The 11,565-nt window shown below is 53.8% G+C and overlaps 1 protein-coding gene across 1 annotated transcript; it reads left to right on the plus strand.

Moving 5' to 3' along the window:
* The first annotated feature begins 6,011 nt into the window (after nucleotides 1-6,011).
* Nucleotides 6,012-8,591, plus strand: CCL17 (C-C motif chemokine ligand 17). Its single transcript, XM_036835064.1, has 3 exons — nucleotides 6,012-6,081; nucleotides 7,690-7,807; nucleotides 8,440-8,591. Exons 1-3 carry the CDS (start codon nucleotides 6,012-6,014, stop codon nucleotides 8,558-8,560), a joined length of 309 nt encoding a protein of 102 aa, XP_036690959.1. The 3' UTR covers nucleotides 8,561-8,591.
* The last annotated feature ends 2,974 nt before the right edge of the window (nucleotides 8,592-11,565 follow it).

The raw sequence follows: 11,565 nt of genomic DNA on the forward strand, positions 1-11,565 counted from the left end.
GCGGGGCATGTTGACCCCGCTAGCTGGTTTTACCCTCGAGGGACTGCCCGTGGCAGCGGTGTCAGGGCTGGGGCAGGAGGGGTGGCAGGTGAATAGGGTGGCAGCGGTGTCAGGGCTGGGGCAGGAGGGGTGGCAGGTGAATAGGCAGGTGTCTGGGCGGCTTGAGGCAGAGGTGTTGAGACCTCTGGAAGCTTCGCCACTTCCTCCCGCTCCAATGCAATTCCCCTGTGATGCTGTTCTCTTAGCAGGCCTGTATCCGGCCTGCTTCCCTGCCTGTGCCCGCCCCCTTCCTCCATCTGGAGCACCCCCTCCCCTGCGGCCCCTCTCGGCCTCCCTCCCTCTCCCTCTTCCAGGGCGCATTCCTGATCCCCCTGACAGACCTTCGAGGCCACATAGCACCATAAAGGCCTTTTGAGACCCTTATCACAGGCCCACCCTCCAGGACACTCATCTGGAAGGTCCCTTGGAGTTTGTTTCACAGCTGGGAGAACCAAAGGGGAATAAGTGGGTTAATCCCTGGTGAGGAAACCACCTCAAAAATGTCCCTGGTCACCTCTGTCTCTCGCAAGTTAGGCTGAGAGATGCACTCATCCCTCCAGGCCCTCTCCCCACACCCCGGTTCCTACGCCGTGTCACCAGCTTGCCTTTCCGTCCTGTACTCACTGAGTCAAGGCTCGTTGCGAGCCCGCTGTATGGCAGGCACTGTGCTTGGCGCTGGGGACACACACGGTGGTAAAGAAAGCAGACACGCTCCTGTCACCACGGAGTTTACTGTCTCGGTGTCACATCCAGGCCACCTTCCCCACTAGGGTTCCGTGCTGTTTCCCCCATTTATCTCTGCACCTTTGCTCCGTGCTCCCCTCATGTGAAATGCCCACCCCTCCTCTTGGTATGAGTCCTCCCACCCGCCCGGCCCAGCTCACTGGCTGCAGCCTCCTTGGGGCCTCCAACGTGGCCAACCTCTCCCCGCACCCAGGCCCTGCAGCCCTTTACCTCACCTGCACATTCCCCTGTGAGGCCAGGCCTTGTTTCTCCATGCTCACTTCCTGCGAACTCCCCCAAGGGCATGGGTGCCATCTGGCCTCTGCCCGCCCCATAGCCCTGGCACAGTGCTGGGCACGTGGCAGGGGCTCCCTGACACACTTGCTGCTCTGTTCCCCGTCCCTGGCTAGGCAGGCTGCGCCCGCCCACAGCCAGTCCGGAACCCTCTGCTCCTGCTCCTGTAACCTGTTCCCTAGAAGGGACAGGGCAACTTGGGTTCTTCCAGAGAAAAGTTCTGAGTCTGTGGCGAAACAAGGGAAACTCGAAACCCACTCAGGGGGTTCCCCAGCAGTGGGTGCTGGGGCGGCCTCACTGTTAATAAAGCTGCTAATCATCATCATAACTGTTTACTGTTGTCCAACAGAGAAGAGCCCCAGTGTGCCGCAGACCGGCTGCAGAAAGCTAGAAGTTCCTGGCGGTGAGGGGTAAGGAACTGAAAAGCACCAGTATGGGGTCAGAAGGGCCAAGACAACTGATGGTTGCAAGGCAAGTTTATTCAAAGAGCATGAATGTATATATAGGTTTAGTATGGAACGAATATTAGACAATAAATCAGTAAACCTTGTATTTCCACATAATTCTGTCGCCACTATCTATGCGCCACTATCTATGCATCAGCATGCCTTATGGGCCATTCTCTGGAGATACAGACTTCCCCCTCAGGGCAGCACGTCCTTCTTCTGGGGAACAACCAGGGGCTCTTAGATCCAGAGCAGGCACCTGGAACGAAACTGGCCGCAAGCCATTTTCCTTTTTTACACTCAATACCGCAGTGTCAGGAGTGCATACCAAGAAAGAGACAAGCAGTTCTCCAGAAAGCTGAAAGCTGAATAAGCTTACAGCTTGGGGGCCACCACACCAGTGGGAGGTGGAGTGTCCACAAGACGGGGGGCAGAAGCCACTAGGCAGAGGGCATGGGGAGCAGAGAGGATGCAGAGACTTCCATCCAGGAGGGGCTGCATCAGCAGACATGCCCCCTCTGCGCCCTCCAGGACACAGGCCCTCCCCGAGCACCTCTGGGCTTTTGTGTTTCCTTTCTGTCTCCAGGCCAGAGCTTCCCCTCCTCAGCCAGGGTGGCTGAGGGCACCAGCACCCCTTCCCCAGCTGGGCCTGTTCTCTTCTGACTCAGCAGGAGGGGGGCTGCTGGACTCCTCTGTGGGGGGTACAGGTTGCCCCCTCATCTGTAGGAAGCTGGTGCCAAAGATGTGCACAGACAGGAAGATGCCACTATCCTCCCCTCTGCTCCACTGCATGTGCAAATGGAAACCTGCCCCGGGGATAGGAGGAACGGCCAGCGGGACAGGCTGGGGGCAGAAAACCCTCTGGGCTGTGGCTTGAGGAGTGGGTGGGGATAGGGGTCTCTGGCAGGCGATGTGACCTTAAGAGAAGCAGACAGGGCTTCCCTGGTGGCGCAGTGGTTGAGAATCTGCCTGCTAATGCAGGGGACACGGGTTCGAGCCCTGGTCTGGGAAGATCCCACATGCCACGGAGCAGCTGGGCCCGTGAGCCACAACTACTGAGCCTGCACGTCTGGAGCCTGTGCCCCACAACGGGAGGGGCCGTGATAGTGAAAGGCCCGCGCACCGCGATGAAGAGTGGTCCCCGCACCGCAATGAAGAGTGGCCCCCGCTTGCCGCAACTAGAGAAAGCCCTCGCACGAACCGAAGACCCAACACAGCGAAAAATAAATAAATAAATAAAAAAGAAAAATAACAAGTGACAAGTGTTGGCAAAGATTTGGAAATATTAGAACGCTTTTGCAAAAAAAAAAAAAAAAGAGAAGCAGACAAATTGTCCTCCACTAAGGGAGGACCCCATCTTTCTCAGACCTACAGTCTTGGTGGGGCCTCCTGAGTCCCCCTACAGGAAATGAAACTGAGGCCCAGAGAGGGTCTGTGAGCTTCCTAAGGTCACACAGCAAGGCCACGAGAGAGCATCCCACCCACAGGGTGGTTCTACCATGGACAGGAGGACTCCCCCAACGAGGAAATGAAGCAGCCCAGCCTGGGGGAGGTGGCCCTGGGGGAGGAGGAAGAGCACATGACCTCCTCCTATGATCTAGTCCAGTGTCATGGTTTCCTTTCACAGGTGAGCCATGAGGGCTGATGAGGTTATAGTCTGAGATCTGTTCCTGGTAGAGTTGGGTTTCAACAAACAGTGCCTGATTTTAAACTACCCTACAAAGCTGAAGTAATCAAAACAGTATGGTACTGCACAAAAACACATAGATCAATAGAACAGAATAGAGAGCCCAGAAATAAGCCCACACTTATATGGGCAATTAATCTGCAACAAAGGAGGTAAGAATACACAATGAGGAAAAGACAGCCTCTTCAATAAATGGTGTTGGGAAAGCTGAATGACTACGTGCAAAAAAATCAAACTGGACTACTTTCTCACACCCTATACAAAAATAAGCTCAAAATGGATTAACGACTTAAATGTAAGACTTAAAACCATAAAGCTCCTAGGAGAGAACATAGGCTCAGTTCATGCTCTCATGAACTGAGAAATAACCAGTATTGGCATATAACCTGTACTTTTTATCTGTGTGCATAGATTACATTTTTAATGTACAGTTTTATAAAATATACCATATATGCTGTTTAAAAAACATAAAAAAGAGAACATAGGTAGTACACTCTTTGACTTTGGTCTCAGTAATATTTTTTTTGGATAGGTCTCCTCAGGCGAGGGAAACAAAATCAAAAATAAACAAATGGAACTACATCAAACTGAAAAGTTTTGGCACAGCAAAGGAAACTATCAACAAAACAAAAAGGCAGCCTACTGAATGGGAGATTATATTTTCAAATGATATATCTGATAAGGGGTTAACACCCAAAATATACAAAGAACTCATACAACTCAACATCAAACAAACAAACAAAAACCAACCTGATTAAAAAATGGGTAGAGGAACTGAATAGACATTTTTCCAAAGGAGACATACAAATGGCCAACCGGCACGTGAAAACGATGCTCATCTTCACTAATCATCAGGGAAATAGAAATCAAAACCACATGAGCTATCACCTCACACCTCAGAACGGTTATAATCAACAAGACAACAAGTAACATGTGTTGGTGAGGGTGTGGAGGAAAGGGAACCCTTGTGCACTGTTGGTGGGAATGTAAGTTGGTGCAGCTACTGTGGAAAACATTATGGAGGTTCTTCAAATAATTAAAAATAAAACTACCATGGAATCCAACAATTCTACCCCTGGGTATTTATCTAAAGAAAACAAAAACACTAATTTGAAAAGATATATGCACCCCTATGTTTATTCATAACAGTCAAGATATGGAAGCAACCTAAGTGCCCATCAATAGATGAATGGATAAGGAAGATGTGGTATATATATATACATATAAAAAAGAATGAAATAAAAAAGAATGAAATCTTGCCATTTGTGACAACATGGATGCACCTAGAAGGTATTATACCAAGTGAAATAAATCAGATAGCGAAAGACAAATACCATATGATTTCACTCACATGTGGAATCCAAAAAACAAATGAACAAACATAATAAAACAGAAACAGACTCATAGACACAGAGAACAAACAGGTGAATGCTAGAGGGGAGAGGCGCAGGGGGATGAGTGAAATAGGTGAGGGAGATTAAGAGGTACAAACTTCCAGTTTGCAAAATAAATGAGTCACTGGGATGAAATGTGCAGCATAGGGAATATAGTCAATAGTATTGTAATAACTTTGGTGATTTTGTAATGTATAGAAATATTGAAACGCTATGTTGTACTATTGGAACTAACAGTGTTACAGGTCAATTATACTTCAATTAGAAACAGAAACAAAATCAAAACAAAACAAAAACAACAGCACCTGCTGTTGTTTTCATCACTGGTAATGAAATGGTAATAATGGCTCAGTGATTAACACAGAGCTGACCCTGAGAGGGTCAGATGCACCAGACACCCTGTTGCAGGGGTGGGTGGGTGTCATTCTGAGCTGCCTCTGGTTGCTCAGGGACGGGGTGGAGTCAGGCCTAGACCCCACGTGTCAGAATCAAAGTCCAGGGTGGCCCTGGTGAGATGCAGCCTGTGGAGGTGGGCATGGGACTCTCCTTCTAGCTAAGGGACTCCCATAATCTGGTTCGGGGGAAGCCCTGAGCAGACTGTTGGCCATTTTCTCTGGTGGCCAGGAGACTGACCTGATGCAGGGATGCTGTAGCCCATGGGGTTCGTGGAAATTCTGCTCAGGGCCTGGCTGGGACTGGACCCTGACCACATGCCCAGTGCAGACTTGGCTCTGCTAGGAGCCAGAGGGAACTTGGCTTCCCAGTCTCTACAGATTGGGACTACATGGTGATTCAAACCTGCTGGGCTCTGGCCTTCTGTGGTCCAGGGCCCAGCTTAGGGAAGGACCCACAACCAAGTCTGTCTGGGCGTCAGACCTTTCTCAGAATGAGACGGAGCTCTCCCTGCAGAGAGACGCCGTGTGCCCGTGCAGCCTGCCGACCGCCTGAGGAGGCCTTCCTGGCACCCTGAAGCCCCTCCGGGCCCAGGTTAAGCAGCCCCTCTTGGCCCCTGCCTGGCCGTCCTCCAGCCCAGGGCGCCGTGCGTGAAGGAGGCTCGCCAGCCTCAGAGCAGGGGTGCACGCAGCTTAGGATGGAGGCTTTTTGGTTCTGCTAATTGAGGAACCAAGAAATGTCTCCTGTGAAAGGAGAAGTGTGTCACGGCCCCCGGACACACATAACCCACCTCTGTCCCCAGCTGAGTGTCTATTCTCTGGAAAGCCGCAAATATTCCAAGACTGGGCTTCTGCCGAATCACCTCAAATGCGTCGAACTCCATGGGTCTAGGGAAGGATGTGGGGGGAGGTGACAGGAGGCGGGGCAAGATCCCCAAAGACGTTAAATAGGTCACCTCCGCACTTGGTGCTCATCCTGGTCTCCCCTGAGCAAAGAGACCCACACACAGAGACCTTCTCCTGGGCTCCCGGCACCATGACCTCCCTGAAGATGCTGCTCCTGGCCGCCCTCCTCCTGGGGGCTTCCCTGCAGGACACCCACGCAGGTGAGGGCAGATCAGAGGCAGCAGGAGGAAGGGACACAGGGCAAGGAGGAGTGGGGGCACTGAGGCTACAGCAGCTGCACACACACATTATTCCTACACCCCACTTATTCCTACAAAGATGCGAGAGGCCGGCAGCAATAGGATTTTGAGGGAGGCATTCAAAGGAAAATGATGATGATGAGAAGGAGGAGGAGGAGGAAGAGGATGGAGATGAGGACGAGGAGCAGGAGGAGGAGGAGGAAGAGGATGGAGATGAGGACGAGGAGGAGGATGCCCCAGGACTTGGGGCTCAGCTTCCGAGGAACAAAGTACTTGCATGTCTCACACTGCAAATGTTGTGAGGCAGTGACTGTGGTTGTGTTTTGACAGTGGAAAAGGAAGAATTCTCACAAGTATTTGTTAGAGTCTATTTTATTAATGGGTCTTATATACAATGAGAGGATCAGCATTAAGGCAGGAGAATTGGTTCCCAGAGCAGGTGAAAAGAGAGATTTTTATACTCAGTTGGGAAAGGAAGACTGAGATAAGATTGTTACTTTAGAAATAAAGCTGGTTAGCGCCCTGCGTGGTGACATGGTGACACAGCTGCAGTCTTCGGGGTTATCTTAATGGGGTGATCTTCAGAGTTGGCTGCACGTTCACTCTCACTTCGTAAAACGCTGGGCCTGGTCAGCTCCGTGTTAGTCAAACCAAGTTCCACCTCCAAAGTGGTCAGAGGACAGTCAGAGGCTTCCTAGAAAACACTCTGTCACGGCCTTAATTGAAGTCACAGATTACCAGCTTGCCAGTTAGCAAGTGTTGGATATTTTTTCTTGTGCAAAGATGAGGACCCTGAGTCCCAGGAAAGTGTGTTCACACCTCGGACCTCCACTTTCTCATCTGTAGAATGGGGTAGTGACAGCACCTGTCTCCAGATGTGCTTGAGGGCTGAAGGGGCAGCGGTAGCAAAGGCTCAGCCCAGAGCCTGGCCCAGAGTCAACATTTGGTGATTCGGGGCTGGTCTGAGTGTGAGCACACACGGATGCACACACATGCAGAAACACACATATATGCACAGACTCCCCAAACACACACAGATACACACATGCACACACAAAGAGATCTCACACACACAAATATGCACACATACAGACACACACTCACAGGCACACACACAGACATGCATACACAAACCCTCCCATACACAGATACGTGAACAGACAGACACACAAACTCAAAGGGCCCCCCAAAGCACACACAGGACCTCATGCACACAATCGTGCACGCATTGACACACACAGACACACACAGATACACATGTGCAGACCCCTCACATACGCCCTACACAGAAATACAATTACAGACCCCCCCCCACAAGAGACCCCTCCCAACCACACAGACACACACATGCAGAAATACACACACACGGATCCACCCCGATACCACCGACACACACAGGCACACCAACACACATGCAGATATGCACACACAGACTCCACTCCAGACACACACACACACACGTGCAGACCCTCACAGCGCCTCCTCCACAACCACAGCCATAGCCATGCACATGCCCTCCCCACGCAGACACCCGCAGACACAGCTGCTCCTGCTTTGTTTTCCCCGCAGCTCGAGGAGCCAATGTGGGCCGAGAGTGCTGCCTGCAGTACTTCAAAGGGGCCATTCCTCTCAGGAAGCTGGTGAGGTGGTACCGGACCCCAGGGGACTGTCCCAGGGATGCCATCGTGTGAGTCTGCCTGTCCCCACCCTGCCCCTGTCCTGGAAGCTGAGTGTGGGAGAAGGCAGAGCCTGGAGCTCCCAGAAGGGCCACTGGGGAGAGGAGAGGAGAGAGCAGGGCCTTTGTCCCTTGACCCCCTGGCCCTGCTCCTCAGGGCAGCCCCCGTACCCCACACTGCGAGCCCCCAAAGGGCCCCAGGCTGTGAGGTCTAAGCTCTTCATTGATTTATGGGGAAACTGAGGCCCTGAGAGAGATGGGACAGCCCCATATCACAGGGCGGTCAGCGGCCCATGTGGTCACTTCCCAGGCCCTGGGCTTGAGCCCTGAGCACTGGGCCCCTCCCGGGCACCCCTCGTTCCCAGGCCTAGGTGGGTGCAGGCGGTCTGAGGAGGGGGGGGCAAAGTCATGCAGCCCCAGCTCCCTGGGAGGGCCAGGCCTGGCAGGGACCCCGGGGGGGTCAGGAATCACCGAGGACAGAGCCAGGAGTCTCAGAGCTGCCGCTGATGCCCTGGGTGACTTCAGGCAAGTTCCTGCCCCTCTTGCGGGCTCAGGGTCCTCGTCAGTGCAGGGCGAGGCTGGTCCTGGGCCTCTGGAAGGCCTTCCTGCCCTGAGCGCCCGCACGGTTTTCTCCCTCTGTGTAGGCTGGTGACTCTCCGCGGCAGATCCATCTGTTCAGACCCCAAGGACGTGCAGGTGAAAAAGGCAGTCAAGCACTTGCAAAACACCACAAAGCCACGTGACCTGGCCGCGCAGCGGTCCTGACTGCTCCCTGGACCATCTGGAGTCTTTCCGCCTCCACGTTCACTATCCCAGCCCCGAGCTCCCTGGGTCTGGTGGAGGCCTTACGAGGACAAAGAGGCCCCTTGTCCCCTTCTCTGATTAAAGTTTTTCTCCCCCAGTCTGGGTCAGCGTGTTCTGTCCACTCTGGCCTGTCGCCCTGGAAGGGCCCGCAGAGAACATGTAGTCTCGCCCTGTCCAGGTTGGAGAGGGAAACTGAGGCTTCGAGTGTGCAGACCACCTTAATGAGGGGAGGCCCGAGCCGAAACTGAGGCTTCGAGTGTGCAGACCACCTTAATGAGGGGAGGCCCGAGCAGGGGTAGGGCTGAGGGGGTCTGTGGGATGAGCAGGGCAGGGGTGACAAGAGGCCAGCAGGTCCTCCCCTCTGCTGCACGCAGGCAGAAGGGGGACCTGGGAAGGACCGTCTGGATTCTCTCCCATCTTATCTGCCCATGGAGTCCTCCCAGGCCTGCCCCATTCTCCTCCGTGACACCCCAGCTGATGCGGAGCTGAGGACACCCTTCGCCTTAAGCATTTGATCCAATTCCACAAATGGTTCTAGAATTCTTCCGCAGGCCAGGGTTCTGTCAAGTGCTGGGGAGCTCCCTGGCCCAGGGTCTCCCGCAGCCCCTTCCCCATCTCGCCCACCTCCCAGCCCCCACCAAACCCCGCAGCCCAGCCAGCCCCGGTCGGTCTTTGCAAGTCCAGCTCCACCTGCGCCCAGCTCCCTCTCCCGGCTCCACCCCCAGGCCGGCTCCCAGGGCCGGAGCTGCTCCACCGCGTCCTGAGCCAGACCCCCGCGCCGCCCGCTCATCCCCGCTGCCCCCAGCCCTCGTCTCCCGCCCCAGCCCGGCCCCGTGGTTCCTGCCGACCTGAAGTGTGAGCCCCGCCCTACCAGGTGACATCTCACCCAGCCTCAGCCCAAGCCAGCCTCCAGGAAGCTGTCCCTGAGAACAGCTACCCCCGATTCTCTCTCTTGCTCTGATTCCTCCAGCTTTCAGGGACTCTGGGGCAGCCCGAGGGGGTTGTTCTCCCGTCGACTCCTGGGTGGGTCTGTAGTCCTGACTCCTCCGTTAGGCTGGGAGCTCAGTGAGTCTCCCTGGGGACCCCATAGTGCTCAGAAGGATGTGGACCAGGACCCATCCCCAGACCCCTCTGTCGAGGCCCAGCTCAGGACTGGAGCCTTGTGGGGTGGGGGAAGTTAGGGTCTTCGGATTCTAGTTCTGCCTCACTCTCCTGACCAGCTGTAGGCTGTGGCTTCTCTCTCTGGGACGAAGCCTAGGAGCAGGCGCAATGGGTCCTTCTCTCCTGGGATTCTGTGACCTGTGTTGTTTGGCGGGGCTGCAATTGAGTTATTTTCAGGCAAAGCTTATGCCTTCTGCTGCCCCCCTGTGGCCAGTTGTCTTATTGCAGGGCAGATGTCAGAGCCAAGCCCACTTTCGAAGAGGGACAAGAATAAAACAGCAACAGTACTACTACTACTACTAATAAGGCTGATGATGGTGATGAACTGTGAACTTCTCTGTGAACCCAGGGTCTCCTCAGCCACAGGTGGGCTCTTTCCCTGCCCTGGTCCCAAGGAGTATCCCTTGAACAGCTGCCTTGGATCCAGAGTCCTTGGGGCAGCCCAGTCTGAATTCTTTGTGGAAAAATGTCATCTGGATACATGGGGTAAGGGGTGAGAAAAAGATGATCTCAAAATAGGGGGAGGCAAGGAGGAGCCCCTGGGACAGCAAAGGAGAACAAGGGCTGGGGCCCAGATCCCTCGCCCTGCCAGAAAGACACTCAGAGAACATGCATGTAATCCACTGCATTGAAAACTTGCCTTAAAAGAATCAAAACCTTTTTTTCCTAGTGAAATATTCCTCAGAGGCCCATGTTGTGAACTCGGATAAGTGAAGGACTATGAGGAGGTAAGGGGTTACCCGGGGGGAGGCCCTGAGAGTGACCGAGCCGGGGGGTGGCTTAAAGGTCCCTCAGTGGGGGAGAGGTGGAGCCAGGGCTGGCAACAAAATGCGGGATTCAGAATCCAAGTGTCTACTAGCAGAGTCAGGGTGCAATGTGGGTGGGGCAAGATGCAGGAGATGGGACCAGCCACCATGTTCCCCTGGGAAGAAGCCATTTTAAGGACTCGTGACTGGGAGACTTCCCATGACAGGCTAGTAGGGAGGTAGGAAGAAAGAGGACAGGGCAGGAACCAGAGAACACAGAACGGTAGGGAGGGGCGCTGGTCTCTCATTGTTCCTTCCACCTGAAAAGAGCTTTGCCTCCTCCACGTCTGAAATCCAGTCTCCCTTCAGAGCTCAGCTCAAATGCTGCCTCCCTCAAGAAGCCCTCCCTGGTCTCCTTGGTTGCAGTTGATGCCCCACTCCGTGTCCTCCACCAGCTCCCTGCTCTCACCTCAGCTTTACCACATTGTCCCCTGTAAATATAGATACTTGCATGTTTGACTCACTGATGAGCTCCTTGGGGCAGGTATTTGAGTCAGGCAACTCGGTACTTACTGACTCATTTATAAGGGGGGAAAAGTGCTTTGTGCATAGTGGACATTTGACATATATATTTTCATCAACAAGCCCCCGGGTGAATCCCATGAGGGGCACGTCAAGAAAGAAGCCCTCAGAGGAGCGGTGCCCTGATAACATAACTGGGCTTCAAGCCCGGCCTTGAAGTGGAATTTTGAATTGCGCTGCTCTTTGGTTTCCCACCAGAGGGCGCTCCAGCTCCCAATAAAGATTGAGCCTGATTGACGTCCCTGACCACCAGGGCCCTGGCCTCAGTGCTGTCCCCAGGGGCTGGGGTCACCTACATCCGACTGTAGCTGCTCAGGGCCTCGGGTCAGGGTGTCTGCGGTTGGCCAGTCCTTCTCCTAAGGGAGCAGAGGCAAGGAAACCACAAACGACGCTGCCAGGGGTTAACGAGATGAAGAGGAAGAAGGAAAACCACTGCTGGGAATTGCAGGGCCACTAATTCCAGATGCAACGTGGGCA

This window comes from Balaenoptera musculus, chromosome 19 (assembly GCF_009873245.2).
Source record: "Balaenoptera musculus isolate JJ_BM4_2016_0621 chromosome 19, mBalMus1.pri.v3, whole genome shotgun sequence".
Lineage (NCBI taxonomy): Eukaryota > Metazoa > Chordata > Mammalia > Artiodactyla > Balaenopteridae > Balaenoptera > Balaenoptera musculus.

What these genes read in the sequence shown, in the direction of transcription:
- CCL17 (XM_036835064.1), top strand. Translation starts at nt 6,012, where the DNA reads ATGACCTCCCTGAAGATGCTGCTCCTGGCCGCCCTCCTCCTGGGGGCT. An exon ending in CCTGCAGGACACCCACGCAG is followed by an intron (nt 6,082 to 7,689) that starts GTGAGGGCAGAT and finishes TTTTCCCCGCAG; the next exon opens with CTCGAGGAGCCAATGTGGGC. An exon ending in TGTCCCAGGGATGCCATCGT is followed by an intron (nt 7,808 to 8,439) that starts GTGAGTCTGCCT and finishes CCCTCTGTGTAG; the next exon opens with GCTGGTGACTCTCCGCGGCA.